Raw genomic sequence first — 21927 nt, forward strand, 5'->3', positions numbered from 1 at the left:
TCTGAAATTCCATCTTCTACTATGGAAAATAACTCAGTAAATTGCTACTATTAAAAAAAATGACAAAAAGCAATGTAGTAGATAATTACAAACATTACAACTTATTCTTTCTCATCTTCGCATCTTACTCATATTTTTAAAGTGCCTGAAGTTCATAAAAAAGTAACTCCAAAAGAGAAAGTACCTGTCCCTGTTCCTAAGAAGGTGGAGGCTCCACCATCAAGAGGTATATCTGTGGTTTGATCCACTTGCACAAATAAATAAATAAATAAATAAATAAATTTATTCCTACTTTTCTTCTTTGACCTGCATGCATGTTGATAAATAAATCTCACGTACTGAATTTCTTCAACATTAAGCATGTACTTATGTCTGTTTGTCTACTATATGAACTATGGATTGTGTCTTGTTGGAGACACAATTTATATGTTTTTGTTATGTCTGTTGGTGAGATCAATCCCATTTTCTAAAGTTGCACAATCTTTTTTAAGAACGTCCAGAAGAAGTGCCCACTTTTGAGATAGCTGTTGAAGAACCACCATCAACCAAAGGTAAACAGAATAATGTCATGAAACATTTTCTTGTTTGTCTTACAGTATTTGTGTTCAGTATTATGTGTTTTACATAAAGAAGTTCTTATTTGCTCGTATCTGTGATCTCTCTTTGCATCTCTCCTTTCTTCCGACTGTTTGCTTTGTTTGCTCTATTGGTTTGAAGTACACTCTTCTGTGATGTCTTGCTTTTGTTGTTGAAGTTTCCTAAGCATTTTCTTTTACTCAAATTCAGATGAAGTACAAAAAATTCCATGTGTCTTCACATCAAATGTTACAATTAAGTATTCTTATTCTTTCAAAGTGACTCAAGTGCACAGAAAAATTATCACAGAAGAAAAGGTTGCGGTCGCTAAAAAAGATGAGGCTCCACCCAAAAGAGGTATATAATTTTTCAGAGCTACATAAGAAAGCATTTTTTTCTGAATGGTGATTTGTATTTATTACATATAATTGTATAGCACAAAATGTTTTGTTGTTGTTTGCTGTCATTTCCGTATTTGAGTTAAAGAATTATCAGGTCTCTGCTTTTGTGTTTTGTCGTCTGATAACGTTTGTGACTAATTCAAAATCTTTTAAAACAAACAAAAATTTTAAAAATGTCAGCAGTGCCCAAGAAGACTGTGCCAGAAGAGAAAGTTCCCGTTCCGGTTTCACGGAAAGTGGCCGCTCCACCAGCTAAAGGTATCTAAGTTCTTTTCAAAGTAGAGAAGACTTCTAAATGTCAGATATATGCGTGTATCATACTCATTATCTGCCTGGCTAGTATTCCATTCTCTATCATCCTGATTATAAATGAGAAGGAGCTTTATAAATGAGAAAGGAACTTTGTCTTCTCCCTTGCAAAAAATGCAGTAGGTGATGAAGAACAGTCACATGTCTGAATTCCTTGCATTTTCTAAACTGCCAGTAACTTCATTGGTTACACTGGCTGCTTAAGTTCTCTGGAGAGCTAAATGAAGCAATTTACTCAGCGAATAAATGTGAACACATTTAGAAAAATAGTATCAATGTTTTAGGACATAGTCAATTTTCAGAGTGGTAGATTTCAGACTTAGAAAAGTGTTCTGCTTCTCTGATCTTGTTTTTGAAATGTAATTTTGTCGTGTATGTTCAATGTCATGTGTTTTGTGATTAAATTACGTTTCTGAAGGACCTAGAGAAATCTTTCATCTCTATCTTTGCATCTTCATTTTGTGTGTTTATGCAGTTTGCTTTTTGATGTGTTTTATGCTGTATGTGAGTCTAACATTTTCTGTATTATTTTAGTAGCTTACATTTCTACTGCTACTAAAATTGTCAGGTGTTTCAAAAGGATCTAACTCTAGGAAATTTATTCTTGGAACACCTCCAAACGAATATTCTCCCAAATACTCAGTGCCTCCTTAGCCACCATGTACTAAAAATTCAGCTGGTCAATTTCTCTGTGAATTTAAATGTCTTTATGTTTGTATGTTGTGTTTTTGTTGTGTTTACTGTAAGTATCGTTGATGTGGGGATCTGTTCTATTCCCTTGTAATTGTTTGCCTGTTATTCTTTTGTATGGGCTTTGTATGGAAATACATTCTTTCTTAAAGAATTTAGTATTCTTACAACTACTGTCTTTAAAGTGCCAGAAGAGCCAAAGAAAATGATCCGAGAAGAAAGAGTACCCGTTGCTGTTCCAAAAAGAAAAGTGTCACCACCACTAGAAGGTACTCTTGCCCATGGATTAATCTATGAACAGACATCCCTAAAGCAATACCATGAGAGCTTAAAACCTAACATTCTGGCACATTTTTTTATAGTTCTAGTGCTCCAACAGCATATCCCAAGGGAACCTTAAAAGAATCTTAGTAAGACACTAGAGATATTTTCCCCAATTACTTTGGGTGTGAGAGATGTCTGGAAATAATAATCAGTTTTCTAAGAAACACTTAATGGGATATGTATTTGTACATGATATTGCACCAGAAAAGATATTAAATTAGACTCTGTCTTTAAAATACCAACAGAAGAAGAACACTGGGCTATGTCAGAGGAAGTGTCCGTTTCTCTTCACACAAAGGAGGAGATTTCATACACAGGTATGAACAAAGAGCAACTTTGTCCAAATTTACATTTGACAGCAAAAAAAAAAAAAAAAAAAAGAAAGAAAAGAAAAGAAAAAGAAAAAGAAAAAGACACCAAAATATAATCTATTCTGTGAATATCATTGATGATTAGTTTATCTTAAAGATGAAACTTGTAGAATACCAAAGGAATCCCAGAGCAATATTTAAGTCTCAAAAAAGGCTTATTTTCCTTCTGGCTTACTGTTATAGCGAAAGCTCAACTATTTCACTAGACCCTCCTTTGCAAATCCTGCCACCTCATGGACATTTGAGGGAAAACAAGGCAGCATTTTCATTAATTTATATTAACATGCTTTCCTTTTCTGAAAAGAAGCTCTGTCCCTTCTTCTGTGACAATAATCTCTCACCAAAATCTGAAAGCATTGGCCTTTATTTCTGCTCAGTTTCTCAGCTGGCTAAGAAATGGAATTCTTATGCTGTGGCTTAGCATAATCTCATGTGTCAGACCTGCCAGGTGAAGGGTTTTAATGAAACTTCATGGCTCTTAAGGAAAATTAATTGCCATATAAATTAGGGAAGTAATCTATTGATTTGTGGAAAATGATTCACAAGCTGGCTCACACTTACTATTTTTGCTCCTGTTGCTGTTGATAAAATTATCATCATCCTGAATATATCATCATACTGAATATATCAGTATGAATTGAAAAAATAATATAACCACATCAACGTGAAGTTTAAATAATTTATTTAGTCTACTGGAGAATGGTTTGGGGACAGGCTGATCATGAATATTGTAAGGAAAATAGAAGAGGACTGTGTTTGTAATTTACCAGCTGTTCTTGGAAAATAAGGGTCAAAACAAAAGGATATCAAATTCACCTGTTCTCCCATGATATGGCAAATAGAAGTGTTGTTGTGACAAAAGAATCCATAGAAACCTGCTTTTCCTGACAAGAGTATTTACGCACAATGCAGTTTTTGTAATCAAATCAATCAAAGTTAGGAGTTCCAGTCAGTTTTACTTCAAGATTTCAAATGTAGATGTACTTGGCCCTTACAATTAAAAATCAAGAATTCTGCCAGAAAACTTTTAAAAAACTTGGTAGTCTTCACATCATCCCATTCCCTCTGCATCTACAGTCACTGTAGCTTGACATGAAGGAAGCAAGTGAGAATTCTCAAATTTCTCATTGACAGAATGGATTCCATCCCTAAAGATCAAAAAGATCTCAGATCTGACAGAATAAAGTTCAAAGTTATTTCAAACTTAGCAAGCCTTGCTGTCTCCCAGATGTTACAATACTATGGTAATTTTCTGTGCAGCTTCCCATGATACAGATTACCAAGTCCCAGAAAGCAAAACCCATACACTGTTGCTGGAAAAGAAGAGACTATGCTTTTTAAACACAGTGGACGTTCTTTCCTGAATTTTCTGAGTCTTAAAATCTGAGCATATTCGCATCTTAATCTTTTGGAACTTTTTCTGCTGTTATAGAGTGGTTGCTTGCCATGACTAAAGAAACCAGGCATTATGTAAAACAAATGACAGAAGAGTAATGCCTTCTTCACTGAACAGTGAAATCTTTTACCCTTAATTAGACTAGGGATCTTATCCATTCTTATCCACTCAGTCAACATTTTCTACATGCTCCCCCATCTTCATCTGGAGTTTTCCTTGCAGACCTTTTGTTAACAGTGATTGAGACTTTTTTCTGTTACTGATGTTGTATAAAGTGTCACTGTTGTGGAAAAGAACGGCCAAAGGGGATGCAAATGGAATTTAGTGGTTTTGTAGTTGGTGGAATTTGGATTTTGAGTTTTTCCCATCAGCAGACGTAACATCCACTGCAGCAGTGGATGAAGTAGAAATCATGTCAAACACTTACGATGGGATCTTGAAACATTTATTGTTTCTTTATTGAATTACAGCCTAATTTAGTTCTGTAATTACATGTGCAGTGTCAATAAGTGCAGTTGTCTTTTGTATTAACCATGTATTTGTATCATTTCTTTTTTGTCTTGACAAGAATATTTTTCTTCTAAATGCCACTTCTAAACATTCTTAAATATACATATACTGTATCTTTTAAGTGCCTGATGTACCAGAAAGGGCTATCATTGAAGAAAGAGTACCAATTTCTCCTCCTAAAAAAATGCCAAGACCACCAGCCAAAGGTATACTGGATGAAGTATTGAAATATGATATAAACATTTTCTGTGTCCTGTATGTTCCATGTATAGTGAGTACCGATCTGTTTTCTGAGAATTGTTTGTCCTCTGGTGTAATTCTTACTTGTCATTACCTTCTGATCCTTAGTATTATTAAGAGGTATATGCTAAATTTTAAAATTCTTTTAATTGATATCTTTTTAAGTGCCTGAAGTACGCAAGATGGTTGTCCAAAAAGAAAAGGTGTATATTGAAGTTCCTCAGGATGAGGAGGAAGAAGAAATTCCGCAGTATGAAGAAGTAACCAAATATGAGAAGGAAGTAATCCATTACGAGGAGGAAGTCCAACATTATGAAGAAGTTAGTCATTATGAGGAAGAAGCTCCTCAGTATGAAGAAGTTCCTCAATATGAAGAGGAAGAAGTCACTCGTGAAGAAGAAGAAGCTGCTTATTATGAAGAGGAAGTTCCTCAATATGAGGAGGAGGAGGCAGAAATTCCCCAATATGAAGAGGAGGCTCCACCACCAGTTAGAGGTATACTTTAGTTATAGGACTGTGTGAGAATGAGAAGTATCTTCTGTTAATGTATCATAGTTTTGTCTTAGTGTGTTCCGATGTGCTTCACAGATTGCTCTTTTCCAAGGCTTTTAATGACTAGGATACAGAGTTGAAAGTGTGCTATATGCCTACACTTCACTACTTCTACAAGTTTAAATGTTCCACATCATAAATGTTCTTTCCTCTTTCACATGTAGACTATATAACCAAGACAATTTAATTGGACTTTATTTTGTCCTTGTCAAATTCTACTGTCAGTCTGTGCTTGAAATGTTTAGAATTGCTCATGAGAAGTGTAACAAAAAATTATATTTTTATCTAGAAAATGGCCAGGGTAATTGAAAATAAGTCATTTAAGAACACAAGCCTCTGTGACTTCCTCTCAAAATTATTTGAAAATTCTGTAGTTGTTGTTAGAGTATTTATTTATGGAAACCAAGGATATTAAAGTTCTATTAAATTGACATATTTCAATCCCCTTAATTTTTAGATATTTTCCTCAGAAATTGTGTTTATGTTGATGATATAAAATTTCAACATTGTTAGAAGAGAGTGAACACGTTATTCACTGTTTAGAGAGGAAAACTAGACCATGCCAAGATCTTAGTAATAAAGTCTTCCTACGTCTTAATATAAAGACATGGACTAACTATGTCCAGTTTTCCAATATGATGTAATTGTCTAGGAGTACACAAAGCATATTTTCCAGATATTAATCAATTCAACCCATAGTTTTTTTTCCCCATAAGGAAGTTCAGGTTGTTTGTTTTTTTTTACTAACTAATGAGTGTAAACATTATATTTGAAGTTGTTTGCTCTATAATTTTAATAAATTGATTAGTACATTTTTCCTATTAAAGAAAAGGCCATGCTGCACACAGAAAAAGTGAGGTTTCTCCTGAGCTGGGAAATTAAGGTTGCCTGAAATTTCTCTTGACCAATCCCAGCAGCTAATGTTAACCTGTACGTGCTGCAGTCTTTCTTCAATATGCTCAGCAAGTGATTATTCTCCTCCCATCATCATAAAACTTACATGAATACTTCTGGATTGTGGAGTACAATAGCTATTTGTATACATTTTAGTTGAAAGTGCAGTTAAATGGAAAATTTGTGCTTATTTCAGCTGAGTCAGGATTTGATTCGATGCCATTAACCAACAAATTATGGTATAAACTGCTGAGTGTTTGCTATTTGTCCAGTTCTCTGTTGGATTTGAATCAATTGGTAAATTGTGTCTGCTTGCTTTTAGCATGTTGGTAGCACTTGGAAAACTCTGAAGAATAAAATGTAATCAGCAATATATATTTGATATATGCGCAAAACTGACGTACTCAACATGATCAAGTATAGCCTGTTGAATGTCTTAGAAGTGTTAGGATCATAGCTCTAGAGGAAAGTAAGGAGAAAAATGAAACCCTAAATTTTAATACTGCACTTAAAGCAGGTGCTTATTACAAAGTTTGTTTTCATCTACTGTTAGCATTTTCATTTGCTCAAAAAAATTGAGGAAAGGGTTGAATTTGTATTTTAGTTAGTTTCCCCACGATTATCTTTAATTGGTTCTAAAAAGCCACATCCTGTCTTTCTCTGTCTTTGGGTCAACAAATAAATCCTTGAATTAAAAAAGAAAATATCTTGGTGGCATCCATGGCTGATCAGGGAGGATAGGCTGAACAGCAGTGAATGTAATCTGTTTTCTGTTTTACTCTGTCTTTGTGCTCAAATCATTTTAAATTATAGCTGTTTGTTTTGGGTATGACTTTGAGATTTATTTGTGTTAGGAGTTCTTGCTTGCTTGCTTGTTCCTGTTGTTTTAGAAGTAAATATCTAAGACATTAATGGTATCTTTCAAGTGCCTGAGGTGCCCAAGAAGGCTGTTCCAGAGGAAAAAATACCTGTGCTGAAGAAAAAGGAAGTTCCTCCAGCAAAAGGTATATCATCACTTGATGTTAGCAGGCATTCTCTGAATATATACTTACACCATGTTTCAGATGCTTCACTTGAGCATTATTTTTTCTTTCGGAAGGGGGCTCTGTGTTTGATGTGTTTGTGCTGCTGTTTTCTGTTCTTCTCTGTTTTGAATAGCTTGTGGGTTATGTTTTAACCAAAATAATGTTTTTGAAGTGCCTGAGGTGCCAAAGAAACCTGAACCTGAAAAGAAAGTCCAGGTGCCAAAGAAGAAGGAAGCTCCCCCACCTAAAGGTATAGCAACTTATAATTACATGTAATCAGAAAGGTCTTCTAGACTTCATTTATCTTCTCACTTGTATTAAGCAAGATGACAGTAAAAGGATTATTGGTCTTAAGAACTGTCATTCTGTGTGTTTGTGTTAAAATGTTTAGTGTTATTGGCTTTTATGTCATGGTGTTTTAGCTGCTTATTCCAGGCTCTTTTTACAATAATATCTTTAAAGTTCCAGAAGTGTCAAAGAAACCTGTGCAAGAGGAGAAGGTTCCAATTCTTGTAAAGAAAAAGAAGGATCTTCCACCAGCTAAAGGTATATCAGCTCTTAACCAAATATTTTTAAAAAGCAAAGTTTTTCGTTCACATGTGTTCTTTAATGTAATTTAGTTTGAAGAGTCTATTCTTGTGTGTTCGTTTTGTCATTCAAATAGATTCATTCAATTTTTATTGATTCTTTGCATGGTGGTTCAAAAATTAAATTCTTTAATTGCAATTATGTCTTTAAAGTTCCTGAAGTACCAAAGAAACCTGTGCCAGAAGAAAAGGTACTTGTCCCAGTACCTAAAAAAGTGGAAGAACCTCCATCAGCTAAAGGTACACCATTTTCTGATTCAAACAAGTATTCCTAGTTTTGTTTCTCCAGTTTTAGAAGACAAGCAACAAACCCACTCCTCTTCTTATTGTATTTGATACTGAACTATTCACTACCCTGTGTGTGATCAAAACACTGTATTGTGATTGTGTTACGTACATTTATGTTGAACATGGGTGATATATTTACTTTACACTTTTTAAATTTCCATGTTTGTGTCATGTATTGTCTCCTTTTTGTGTTGTTTTTTTTTTGTTTGTTTGTTTGAGTGGGACAAAAGATAATAGCTATTTACAATTCTAAGTTATTTTGAAATACTTGCTGTTTCAAAACCAGCTGCTCTAAAAGATAAACAATGTACCTAAACATCCAGATTTTCCCCTTAGCCTTACTACATCAACTTATAATGCAGTCATCTAGATGTTTGTAAATTTATATCTGTGGAGGAATCGGTAGTTGTTATTTTAAGATCAGTTATCATACACAATTAAATTTGTCATGTTTGTGTAGTTATCTTAATGTCAGTTACACAGTTATTATTTTATGTTACACTGAAAATTAATTTCTTAATCAACAATGTCTTTAAAGTGCCTGAAGTGTCCAAGAAAGTTCCAGAAAAGAAAGAACCTGTCCCTGTACATAAAAAGCCAGAGCCTTCACCAGCCAAAGGTATCTCTTCTCATCAGCGAATTTGTGCAAAATGCTTCTTGTTGTTTCTGTATGTTTGTTATTAGTATATAACTATATTATCATAGCAGACTGTTAAAAATGTACTTGCTAATTTGCACTCTTCAGCTTCTGTAAGTTGTCTCTCTGCTTCTGATATTGTCTATGTACTTGCTAATTTGTGCTCTTCAGCTTTGGTGTAAGTTCTCTCTCTGCTCCTGATATTGTGTCTAAGTTTCTTACAATTAAATACTACCTTAAGTGCCAGAAATACCAAGACCTGCTCCTGAAGAGGCACCTACTTTTGTTCCTGAAGAAGAGGAAGAAGAGGAAGCTATTCCAGAGATACCAGTAAAAGGTACAACATTCCTTCCTGAAAATTACCCGAAAGCTCTGTTCAGTTCATCAGATCTTCATCTCTAGTGATTAAGTTGAATGTAAACCTTAATCATTCTTTTGAAGGAAGTTTTCTTCATCTTATGGTTGTTTGTGACCTTGTTCTGTATTTTTTAGTAGTTGTGATGTTCTAAATAATAGAAAAATTCTTATCAAAACAATATCTTTTAAGTGCCAGAAGTGCCCAAGAAAGCTGTACCAGAAGAAAAAGTACATGTTGCAGTTCCTAAAGCAAAGAAAATTCCTCCAGCTAAAGGTATATCATTTTGCAGTGTGTGAATATAATTCTCTTTCCTTACATTTTCATATTTCAGTGGAATCAGTTTATAGTCATGTGAAGCCACATCCCTGGTTCTAGCACTGCTACTCCACTGTAGAATACTGGAGTGCTAGATCTCATGTAGGGCTTCTGTGGGCTGAGAAATCTGATCTTGAATGATTTACTTGTTTTCAATTTTAAATGTTTGCCATGAATTAAAGAATTCATTGTGATATTGTTAGTGATAATTCATCTTCCTGAGTCACAACGTTTCAACAAAGTACCTGAAATAATGTCCTGTGGGACTTTATCTCAAAATTCTTCAATTCATGGAGATCATTCTGGCATACATTTTGAAAGTCTATGTTATAATCTCAAGCCTACTAATACACAAAAAAAGTCAAAACAGAATTGGCTCTGTAAGTAACCAGAAGATGGATCCTAAATACAAAATTTGATGTGGAAGCACATTACTCAGAAGCCACTTCTTCAGAGCTGAGCAAAGTCTACCTAAGCAGCTGAGTTTTTAGAACAAAATTGAAAAGAAAACAATGGTAGGATATATGTTAGAAACTAAAAAAAATCTTCTACAACCACTCACTTGCAGCTTACATTGGTAATACAGTTGGTAATAATTATGTATAAGAATTAGGTGAAAGTAAATTCTCACATAATCTCCTCATAACCAAATTGCTATTTTTGGAAAAGGAATGAAAAGTAATGAATTGAGTTTCCCTTGTGTTACTTACTGTTAAAGTAACTATCTTAAAGTTGGTGTCTTTTTGTTCTACGTTGTCAATTTTTCTTTGGAACATTGCAAAAGTTCTTAATATCTTTTAAAGTGCCTGAGGCGCCAAAGAAAGTTGTGCCTGAAGAAAAGATTCCTATTTTTATTCCTGAGAAAGAAGAGGAAACTATTCCAGAGAAAGCCATACCAACAAAAGGTACAACACTGCTTGCAAATTATCCATGAGATCTTTTGACTTAATTAATGTACTTTGTTTCTTTTTCTGAGCTTTATGTAAATCTTAACTGTTGTATTGGTGAGTTTGTGATCTTGTTTCATGTTTCTTAGTGTCTTCAGTGCTCTGAAAGTTATTTTAATATTTGTTTGCAAAATAATATCTTTAAAGAGCTGGAGATTCCTTAGAAACCTATCCCAAAAGAAAAAATACCTGTACCCATTCCTGACAGAATGGAGCTTCCTCCAGCAAAAGGCATATAAATTAATAACTAGGAAAGCTATCTGTATTGTTGTTCTCATTCAGTAGCAACATTTGTTTTATGTTGCTTGTTACTTGTGTTATTTTTGTGTCCTTATTGTCTTTCTGTATTGATGTCTCAGAGTGCCTGTCAGATTCCTGACAAATAATAATCTCCAAAACAATTAACTTCTTCAAAAAGTCTGCCAATGTCCTTTATTTTTATTTCTTTATGTATATATCTATGTTTTTTGTAGTCTTACTGTTAATACTGGTTGATGACATTCTAAATTGAAAATATATCTTTAAAGTGCCTGAGATGCCTAAGAAACCTGTTCCAGAAGAGAAGGTACCTATTCCTAAAAAGGTGCCGGTTCCACCAGAAAAAGGTATTGCATTTGTAAATTCTGTGTTGTTGATAGATAGCATTCTTCATACAAGCTGAGCTTAGCACAAGACTTTTAATAGGTCTGTGTTGTACTGAGTTTGTCACTTCACTGTTTGTGAGTTTCTGTTCTGCTGTTGGAAAGTGTCTCGGTTTGTGTCTATTTAAAAACTGTGCAACAAGAACACTGAAGTCAGGTTATATCTTTAAAGTACCCAAGGTGCCTATGAAAGTTGTTCCTGAAAAGAAGGTACCTGTTGCCCCTCCTGAAAAAGTGGAAGTTCCTGCTGCAAAAGGTACATGTTCTCCAGATCATTTATATTCATGCTAAAAAAGACTCTTGAGCTTCTTTCTAACTTTTGTCTGTTATATGAGATTTCTGCTCTAATTTATGTTAAAACTCTTCATTATCAATGTTTGCATTGTGAAGTCATTAAGCTGTTTATTGTCCATGTTTGTTTTTAATTATATTGCTTTAAGTTTTTCCTTCTAATTGCTAAAAGAAAATCATATCTTTAAAGTCCCTGAGGTGCGTAAAAGAGATGTTGCAGAAGAGAAAGTACCAGTCATTGTTCCTAAGCCCGAAGAACCACCTCCAAGTAAAGGTACAGATATATTTCTTTCTTCCAAACATTTTTTTTTTCTCTTCCTAAAATCTTCTGGAATATGTACCATTCTTAATTTTGAAATAAATAGTGCTTGTGGTTATCACGAATATTTTCTGTTCTGTATGGATGTTTTTGTCCAACTGTAAATGAAATGAAATAATTGTAAATGTACTAACAATAATACCATCTCTAAAGTGCCTGAAATATCCAAGAAACCCATTCGGAAAGTCCCTGCTCCGGCTCCTGCTCCTGTTCCTGCAGCAGAGAAATATGAATATGCATATGAAGAGTATGAGAAATATGAGACGTACGAAAGTATCGAAGAATTTGAGGGGGTTCAGGAAAGTGAAGAAATTGAAGCATATGAGGAACCTGAAGTACCTGAGAGATACAGAGAAATCCAGGAACAAGAGTATGAACTGGAGGCTGAAGAGAAGGAAGATATCTATGAGAAGTATGAATTTAGGGAGAAAGAAGAAATCTATGAGAAATATGAGGAAGCATATGAGGAAACTTATGAAATCCCACCAGCTATAGGTACATCATATCATGATTTCTTTATTCTTATCATTGCTATTTAAGTTTCTAGCTACTGCTTAAGCCTCCTTCTTTATATTTTTCCCTGTTTGTACTACTCTGTCTGCAGCTGATGATGATAAATCCATTCGCTATTACTAAGGAATTCTCTCCAGAGTGGAATGGAAAGGTTGAACCAGGGTAGATGTGATACAAACAAAGTAAATGATACTTTTCTGATGCAGTTCAGCTTCAGTCTGGATTCAATACTGTTTTGTGTCAATGTGTTTCTTTTGTACATTTTAGTTCCAATGAATCATGGAGCTGTTAAAATTCAAGCATGGCTTTCTTTCTTATCTTTTATATGTGTGATTATAAGATCATAGGATCCACCAAGCCTATCAAAAATTGTATCTGAAATGAACCAGAACGATGTACGCTTATATTCCTTAGCTACCATTGCTCAAGTTCTGAGACTAGTGACTGTTCTCTTGACAGCATAGATGAGATAATTGTTCTAAATTAAATGATTACTCTGCTTTCTGACTTTGTATCTGTTGTAATTCCTCACAACTAACTTAAAATCCCTATTGAAATATTTCTTAAAGTACCCGAGGTGCCTAAAAGACCTCTGCCAGAAGAAAAAGTACCTGTTCCTGTTCCAAAAAAAGAAGCTCCGCCAGCTAAAGGTACATGAGCTTTAAGAGGAATTTAAAAACGCAGTCTTCTGTCTTCTCAGAATCCCCAAATGCAGTAAATTTGACAAATACCTAATTTTTTTCTCAGTACTGTCAAAGACTGGGATTAAGGTACTTAATTATTAAAGATAAATACTTATTTAACAAATCAAAACTTGGACAAATTCTTTCTGAGAGCAAAGGCATTTGGAGGCATTTTTGCTGTCAGAGTATTACTGACATTTTATATCTAAGTATTGAAAACAAGTAGATGTGTAAATTAAAAGTCTATCAAGCAGTCAACTTTATTTTCCCACAGAATCCCAAAAGACAGTTAATTTCTTCAACCTAATTATATGCTGGAGTGGATTTGATATTGATATGTGTTCTCAGTGTCAGTCTCTACGAAGACTGTTATCAACAGCAATGGTCAGCACATGTTAGCAGAGTTCCTGTTGTAGTCCAGAGTTCTTTACTTTTCTCTTCAGAGCTCTTAATTTGCGAGAAACCCACCTTGTGGTGAGTTTTTTATTAAGGCCCATCCCACTGTATTGAGTTTACCAAAGAGCTGTGCGAATCCCTGCAAAACAGCTGAGGAGGATAGCTCTTAAGGCTACCACTCAATAGCAACCAAAGGCACTCTATTTTGTGTTTTTCTAATTCTAACTGTTCTTCTCTTACTCATTGCACTGTTTGCATTTTTTTTACTATTACTACTGCAAAAATTCTTAAAATCATTACAAATGTCTTTAAAGTGCCAGCACTGCCAAAGAAACCTGTTCCAAAGGAGAAAGTACTACCTGCTGTTCCTAAAAAGGAAGTGGTTCCACCATCTGAAGGTATACTTCCTCTGTGTTGTCCTCATTGAATCATGAACTCTGATTTCAGTCTTTTGTCTTCATTATTCATTGAGAAATATGTATCTGTGTTTTATGTCTCTATGAAGCTCTACTCAGTTGTTTGTGATTGAGTCATTTTTGGTCTGTTTGTTTCAAGTCATTTGTTGAAAAGACACGAGTGTTGCTTTGAAAAATATGTGCCTCAGTCTTTAAGTTCAGAAGTAAGAGTACTTTTGGTCCTCCTGAAAAGGACACAGATTCCATCAGCTAAAACTAAGTCTGTCTTTCAAGAAAATGTTTTAAGTATGTTATTCTTCTGTTTAATCTTCAGAATTAACATAAATATTCTGTCAGGAAGCATGTAATCCTCTGTTGCTTCATGAATCTGTCTTAGATTTGCTTTTTTTCTAACTTCTTCCAAATAACTTTAAAAGCCCTAAGAGGAGATAAGATCTTAAAGGGCTGGCTGTTATCAAAAGAGCTGTCCCTGAAGAAAAGAAACCTACATGTGCATCTGAAATGAAAGATAAAGGAGCCTTAGCTATGAGATTTTTTGGAAAGGAAATATTTGGACTGTTTTTTCCCAACTAATATCTTCTAAAATGATCCTTGTGTTCTTTACACCACGAGAATAGTGTAATTTAGTCTCTAGCTGTTGCTTCAGCTCTGAGTGCTCTCTCATTCAAATATTTCGTATGTGTGATATACATGTGCTAGACAGAAATATGATGATTTATTAACAAAAAAACATGCTGAGTAGTTACTCTACTTACACTATCCAGACATGAAAACTTAATTTTTGTGATGTAGATGTGAATTTAGTTTAAACTGGGAGTTTAAAGCAAGTATAGTCATGATATTCCTAGAGAAGTAATAGCACAAGAGCTAGTAAGTTCAAACCACTGAGGTTGTCATCTGTGTCAGAAAGAAAGGCAAAAAGACAGAGTGAGAAAAGCAAATGGCTTATGCTCTTTGAAAGCAGAAACAATGCATTTTCTACATAATTCACTGTTCCAGCAAGACAGTTCTAGACTGAATGTTTCTTTCATCAAAATGCTCAGTATTTGGGAACTTAGTTATCTGGGTTGATTTCTCTTTGGGATTTTAAAAATTGAAAATTATTTTGAGGTATTACTAAAAGAAAGCTAATATCTTTTCAAGTTCCCAAGATTGATAAGAGTGCTGTACTTGAAGACAAAGTACCCATCTTAATTCCTAAAGAAGATGAAGCTCCTTTATATGAAGGTACATCAGTGATACATCTAACCGAGCAGTAAATTGCAGAGAATTCCTTGATTCACATTCTAGTTTTAATTCTAATTGTTTTAATTAGTTTTAAGTAATTTCCATGAATCTTCTGCCCCCAACATTTTGATATGATTTTTAACATTATTCTTTTCTCCACTATTGTTGGGTGAAATAAATGTAAATAAGAGAGAAATTAAACTTCCACTTCCGATCTGGGAAAACAATTCAGCTGTATTAGGAAAGAAAAAAAAAAAGATTGAAGCAGATGCTGGCTTAAGAGTTGATCTGAGTATGACTTAAATAATTTTTTGAGCTGGAATATAGATGTTTAATTCCAGATATGGGTGTGGGAAATTCAACTGAAATACAGTACCGCATCTAAAACAAGAAATAAATAATTAGAAAATATAATGAAATATTTTTATAAATTTGTATTTTACACATTGGGAATGACCATTTCTAGAAAGTGTAGGCAAATGATCAGGTTGAAATTAGATATTTAAATTTATGTTCAAACAGTTATTTGTCTGTATTTGTCTCTGCATATTAAGCATTCTTTCTAATCTTGTCTTGTACGTAATATTAAAATATGTAAAATATGCTAATATCTTTAAAGAGCCAGAACTTTATGAAGATCTTCCAACAGAAGAGCTCCCTGCTATTATTCCTATTAAGCCAAAAGCTCCAGCACCTAAAGGTACACTAACTATTAAAACCATATATAAATAAAGCAACATGCATAATAATAACCTACACGTCAGCTATTCATACCATCATCACTCTATCTTTGCTCCAGTCACTTGATGTTCTTATTCTAATGTTTCATTAGATACTGTGTGTCTGTCATTTGTTCTTTGTTTTGTTACTTACATTTTGTTAATGTTCTTAAACATGTAATATTTTTGAAGCACCTGCAGTGACAAAGAAAATAGTCTCACTTAAGAAAATACCTGCTGCTGTGCCTAAAGAAGAAGCTCCTCCACCTGAAGGTATATAATCTCATAATGGATTTTTTTCTAATCTCTTTAAAAATTGAGGTAACAAGTGAGAAATCCATCATTTTTACTGAACAGCAATAGGAGGTGCTGTACACAGTTTTCTTCCATTTCATCTCTTATTGTATGAGTAATTTATGTTCTTTATCTGAGGAAGAGAACATGCATACAGGGGGATTAAAGGAAATTAAAGGAAAGGCTAACTCAAAGAAATAGAAAATATTTCAGCAGCACTTTTCACATGTTAAATTAACGAGCACTTGCCAATGCAATAATTCATTATTTAGGAGAACAAATTCTATAGACATACTCTGTAAATTCTCTTTAAATTTAAATTTAAATTTGTCTGTAAATTTAAACAGACAAAATTATTTAAACTTTCCCACAGCCCAAAAATGTTATCAGTCAGGGAGTTCACTGCAGAGCCAAGGATTGACCTCATTTTTTGACTGCTTTTCACATTTCATTTCCCAAACTACATTCTCTAACAATGTCTTAAAACTAAATAAACAAACAAATGCAGTGACAAATCTGCAAAAGTCCCAGAAGCTCTCTTTCCAGTCATGTCGGGAGCTCTGTTGAAGAGTATGACTTCAATTCAGACGAAAATTACGAAGCCCCCAAAATATTTTTACAGAAACGTAGCTTTTTAGGAAAGAAAGGGGAAAAAAAAAAAAAAAAAGGAAAAAAAAAAAGGGGGAAAAAAAAAAGGAACATCTGTTATCTTTTCAGAGATCACCAAATTCAGACTTGTAAGTGCCAGGTGTTAAAAAAAACAGAAATACATAAACTTAAGTTGCCACACTGTATTCAAAGCTTAATGCCTCATATTTTTATACCTTTTTGTAGTAGCATTTTTCTTGTTTTACAAACTGTGCTGCTTATTTCCTAGTGCAAATTTGTAAAATAAAATATTTTTAAATTTCTGAAGTACCAAAGAAACCTGTCCACAAAGAAAAAATACCTCCTTCTCCACCAAAAGAAGAAGCTTCACATCGTAAAGGTACAAAACATTTTAAGTGGGATTTGAAGAATAAGAGATCTATTTTCATATATCAATCTTTAACAGTTTTGAGAATATTTTATGTACCACAACCTGGAATTTAGTTAGCAGCCACAGTATGAACCTGAATAAAAAATAAATATCACCTGGATTTGTGCTTTAGGGAAAAAAAATTGTTAGCTTAGTTTTGCAGCAAATGAAGGTAGGAACCCCCAAGGAAAAAATAATTAAAAAACCAGACAAATTAAAAAAGTTAGAGAGGTCTGATGAAGAAAGTAGATCAGTTAAGGACATGTCACATGTCTTCTGGCAATGTGCAGAGGTCTTATTGTGGCACTATAGAAAGTCATAGTTGTTTTTTTTTTCCCCTTATTCCAAATACACCTGATTTTTAGAGTAGATGTAAGATAGACCTGTGCATATTAAGATGAGCTTGGAGATTTGATTTTCTTTGTCTTTCTTACTGTCTTGTCTGAAGATGTAATTCTATGTTAACTTTAAAATTATACTAATATCTTTTCAAGTACATGAAGTTTATGAGGAAATATATGTAGAAGAAGAAATTTCTACTGTTCATAGAAAAGAGGAGGCTTCGCCACCTGGAGGTATATGAACTTCTTGATCATCTCTCATCTGCAATTTGGTCATTGATCATCTGCAATTGATTTTCTGCAATTTGCAAATTGATGACCTTCAAGAAAAAATTAATTATTCATGTTCATAGTTTAGATCTTGTTCAATATAGTTAATATTTGTGTTTATTGTTTTTGTTCTTTATTTGCATTTAATACTTGCTTTTTTTTTTTTGTATGACTTGTTTTTCTGTTCTATAAAAATTCTTAAAATGAACTAATATCTTTAAAGTGCCTGCAGTTGTGAAAATTGCTCCTGAAGTGCCTATTGCTGTGCCTAAAAAAACAGAACCTACTCCTGTGTCTAGAAAGCCAGGATCACCATCTAAAGGTACTATAGTAGTCCAGTAAAACTGAGGCCTTGTCATCTTTTGCTCATATTTTGTGCTTCTTACTCATTTAATAGTTAGTAATCAACTTGTGTGAAATTTGTGATGTTGTGTTTGTCAGTTTTCGTGTTTCTCTACTAGTCTTATTTATTTGTATGTATACTTTAAATCATAAAATTAAAATCAGTAAATATCTTTCAAGTGCCTGAAGTGCCCACAAAAGTTATTGCTGAAGAGAAGCCTGTCCCTCTGTCTAAAAAGCCAGAAGCTCCACCCACCAAAGGTATAGGCCAACATATCCTTTCTTTCTCCTTTTTCTTCAGCTTTCTTCTGTCTTGTTTTGCTCTTGTCCAAATGTTGAAAAATAGTTGAATTTGGCTATTTCTTCTACCCAAGAACAATCCACTGCAGTGGTACAGAAATTATCAGAAGGACTAATAGTAATAAGAAAAACTTTAGCTGAGTCAATAGGCAGCAAGATTTACAAAACAAACATTTTCACTTTATGGATATTAATATATAATATATAAAGTAAACAGCTTCAGAAATTCCACAATACTCAAGCAAGAAATCTCTGTTCTCTTTCACATTGCTCGTGTTAAACTTATTGATTAATTTTTGAATAGAAATTGCATTTAGCTATTGAAAACATTAGAAATATAGAAATATAATATAGAAATGAAAACATTTCTAACGGTTCATTCAGGTATATTAGAAGGCTGTTTGAATGAGCATTTTGTGTCATATGTCACTACTGCATGACAAAAGTCTCCCAGTTAAGCTGCTTCGAACCGTTCTTTGTCAGAGCAGAACAAGTGCAACTGTTTTGAACATATAAGTGTTGTCAGACTGTCCTTTCATATCTACTTGTTCTATCTTACTTCCATGTATTGTGTGTTTTATTTTTCTAATTCCCAAAAGTGCATATCTTTAAAGTATCCAAGCTACCTGAGAAATCTGTCTCAGAAGAGAAGGTACCTTTTGCTGTACCAAAAAAGACAGGAATACCACCTATAGGCTGTGTGTCAACAATGGTTAAACTCTGAGAAGATTCCTCTTTCTCTTGGGCAGAGGGCTTTACATTAAAATAAAATTCATCCTTTCTTCCTTATTTATAAGCATTCCTATAGTATGTAGTAATATACAACATTGCACATCTAATTTCAGATCCATTCTTAAGAATCATTCTGCTATTCTTCTTGTGACACTCTTTCTTCTAAATAATTTACGTATCTTTAAATGCTTTAAAAATAACAAAAATAAATGCTGCTTTCTTTAAAGTGCCAGATGTGCCCAAGAAAATTCCAGAAGAGAAAGTACCCATCACTGTGCCGAAAAAACCAGAACCAACACCAGCCAAAGGTATTTTTTAATATATAGAACTAAAGTTTGGAAGAAAAGACCTCTAACATGATTGTTTCAATTGGTTTCTGATTGTTTTGTTGTGTTGTTCTACTATATTTATTTTCTGTGGTCATACTTCTATGTGTGCTACTGCTTTGAAAAATTCTTTTGAGTATGATTAATGTATCAGTGAGTTAGGAATATTCATATAATTGGGCAGTTATGAGACTGATTCTTGAGTACCGCTGCAGAAATCTTTAAGGGAAAGCAGTGCTTCTGTAATCTGAAATACTGTTGACTAAAGTAAAAAAAAAAAAAAAAAAAATTAGCTCCAGAAGAATGTTTAAGGACATCAAAGTACAGAGTGATAGAGATGCCTAACACAAGGGAAAAATCTATAATGATACAGAGACAAAATCATCATGCGTAGAAGAATATGACAAAGAAAGCAGAATGGACAGTGGCAGCCTTAGTCAGAGATTAGAGATGCTGTTGACTTAAGTGGAAAAATTATTTTATGCAGAAAAATGCATTTAAGTCTGCTACATCCCCGATCTCCATTTGACTAAAGCTTCTAAAGGCTCTGAAATGCTACCTCAGACTTTACAGGGACACTAAGTACTAACTTTATTTTAGTAAAAATGTGATTCCATGAAGGCTTTTCCTAATTTGCAGTTTCTACTTGAAAGTTTTGTACATAGCTGTAAAATTCTATAAAATATCTGAAAATCATCTCTTTCCTTAAAGAGCCTGAAGTGCCCAAGAAAATAGAAGAGAAAATCAAAGTTATTGAGCCTAAAAAGCCAGAAGTACCACCAGCTAAAGGTACCTGACATTAATAAATATATGAAAATAATTTTTTTCCTTTCACTGATAAGATCTTTTTGATACTATTTATCCATTTTTTCTACTTCATAAAATGTGGGTTTATATATTTAATTTTTGGGAACAGATTCTTTTCCCCTTGATACTTTCAAGTGTATCCCAATCAAGATTGAGAGCAAAAGGCCTCTTTGGTAAAGGATATTATCTCTGCTTCATGCTCCTTGGTGTCCTTTTGTTTCTATCTTTTTTCCATTTAATGACATTCAAATTTATTCAGATATTAATATTAGAACTAGTATTAATTGCAAGGTGCCAGAAGTGCCCATGTTGCAGAAAAGAAAATACCAGTTGTGAAGCCTAAAAAAATGGAAGTACCATCAGCTAAAGATATTTGCCATTATGAAACTAATAACAGAATGGGAAATATCACCCTTTATTGTTTTAATACTATAGAAGACAATACCTAAGACCTTTGTGGAATTTTCTTCTTTTGTTTAAGCTTAAGTGAACAAATGTGTTGATTTTTATTGTGAGAAAAAGTATCTATATATCTTGATAATTGGTGAACTCGCTAGTGCAGTTATGCTGTTGTGCTTTAATGCTGTTTATGAAATTCTCATAGTAAATTATTAATATTTTTCAAGTGCCTGAGGTACCAAAGAAAGTGGTCCAAGAAGAGGTTTCAGTTGAAGTACCTAAGAAACCAGAGCCTCCACCAGCTAAAGGTAACTGCTGTACACGATGAACTAAAGAAAAACCCTTTGTTGTCTAGAGCGTGATTTTAGTAAATTTATTTTCTTTAATTATAAATATTCAGTATTTTTTGTTCATTAAGTTGTAGTTTTTATATGTGAGAGACAGAGAAGCATAGAAGTTAACCGTTTTGTAAAAAACAAAAAAAACATTGCCTCAGAGAAAATTTTCTATAGCCAAAGAAAAAAAAAAATTGATGCTCATAACCAAAACCACTGTTGTTTTTAATGTCCACAAGTTTTATTTTTTGTCATGTCCAAGGTGCTAAGGATACTGTTTAAATTTCTTACAAATAACATAAATTACTTTCTTTTAAGTGCCTGAGGTACCCAAGAAAGTGGTTCCAGAAGAAAAAGTACATGTTGAAGTTCCTAAAAAACCAGAACCTCCGCCTCCTAAAGGTAAATGTTCAGTAGTGATAAAATTGCACAGAAATTTTAATTGTTTACCTGAACATTATCTTTTAAATTCTGTGTTATCCTTTGCTATATTCTTATATGCATAAGTGTTATAGTTTATGTTGTCATCTTCCCTTGTGAATAACTCTCATTAAATAACAGTGGCTATTACTGGTGCACATCAAAGAATATTAAAAACACCTAGACTGTTTATAAGAGGGTTTTTTTTCCTGATAATGTTCTCCTTTGAGTTAAAATAAATTACAATTCTTCAAATTTCTGAAAGTAAAGCAAATAAATATTTTTAAAGAACCTGAGGTGCCCAAGAAGATTGTTCCAGAGAAGAAATTACCGGAACCTGTGGCTGTACCTGAAAAACCAGAGCCTCTACCAGAGAAAGGTAAGTCTCAAAGTTAGTAGAACAATAAAAGCAGTATTTTTCCCCTTTTCTTTAACACTGTAATTTTCAGGCCTTCTGATTCTGAGATTTCAAATTGTATTTGTTCTATGTATCTGGATATGTTTGTGAAATATGCATAGGTGGATCGTTTAGAAGAATAGTGACAAATTTTGGATGTGTGAATTACTTGTCTTCTTTACTCAAAATCTTCTTACTATTTTGGATTATTCTTACTGTTCTACTCACTACCTGCTTTGGTTAATAAAAACAGCGATAACTAATATCTTTAAAGTGGTAGCAGCAGAAGAAAAGTATCCATTCTAGCAGCTAACAGCAGAC

At 33.5% G+C, this 21927-nt stretch overlaps 1 protein-coding gene across 10 annotated transcripts in view; it reads left to right on the top strand.

Moving 5' to 3' along the window:
- The window catches only part of LOC100546807 (titin), a 240299-nt gene that overhangs the window by 99117 nt on the left and 119255 nt on the right, over positions 1-21927 (top strand). For 7 of the 10 annotated variants that reach the window (XM_085228569.1, XM_085228575.1, XM_085228578.1 and 4 more), the window contains 34 exons: positions 143-226; positions 492-551; positions 856-933; positions 1158-1235; positions 2162-2245; positions 2546-2617; positions 4700-4783; positions 4983-5312; positions 7190-7267; positions 7461-7538; positions 7751-7834; positions 8029-8115; positions 8702-8782; positions 9042-9137; positions 9348-9431; positions 10277-10378; positions 10948-11025; positions 11234-11317; positions 11543-11626; positions 11825-12166; positions 12754-12834; positions 13578-13661; positions 14823-14906; positions 15526-15606; positions 15818-15898; positions 16836-16907; positions 17432-17512; positions 17772-17870; positions 18071-18151; positions 19150-19230; positions 19960-20037; positions 20682-20762; positions 21108-21191; positions 21499-21588. In XM_085228569.1, the coding sequence (XP_085084695.1) occupies positions 143-226; positions 492-551; positions 856-933; positions 1158-1235; positions 2162-2245; positions 2546-2617; positions 4700-4783; positions 4983-5312; positions 7190-7267; positions 7461-7538; positions 7751-7834; positions 8029-8115; positions 8702-8782; positions 9042-9137; positions 9348-9431; positions 10277-10378; positions 10948-11025; positions 11234-11317; positions 11543-11626; positions 11825-12166; positions 12754-12834; positions 13578-13661; positions 14823-14906; positions 15526-15606; positions 15818-15898; positions 16836-16907; positions 17432-17512; positions 17772-17870; positions 18071-18151; positions 19150-19230; positions 19960-20037; positions 20682-20762; positions 21108-21191; positions 21499-21588 (3306 nt within the window). The remainder of the gene's footprint in view (positions 1-142; positions 227-491; positions 552-855; positions 934-1157; positions 1236-2161; positions 2246-2545; positions 2618-4699; positions 4784-4982; positions 5313-7189; positions 7268-7460; positions 7539-7750; positions 7835-8028; positions 8116-8701; positions 8783-9041; positions 9138-9347; positions 9432-10276; positions 10379-10947; positions 11026-11233; positions 11318-11542; positions 11627-11824; positions 12167-12753; positions 12835-13577; positions 13662-14822; positions 14907-15525; positions 15607-15817; positions 15899-16835; positions 16908-17431; positions 17513-17771; positions 17871-18070; positions 18152-19149; positions 19231-19959; positions 20038-20681; positions 20763-21107; positions 21192-21498; positions 21589-21927) is intronic. The other 3 variants (XM_085228571.1, XM_085228573.1, XM_085228576.1) reach the window with 3 other exon arrangements.

The sequence above is a fragment of the Meleagris gallopavo genome, chromosome 7, assembly GCF_905368555.1.
Source record: "Meleagris gallopavo chromosome 7, MGAL_WU_HG_1.1, whole genome shotgun sequence".
Taxonomy (NCBI): domain Eukaryota; kingdom Metazoa; phylum Chordata; class Aves; order Galliformes; family Phasianidae; genus Meleagris; species Meleagris gallopavo.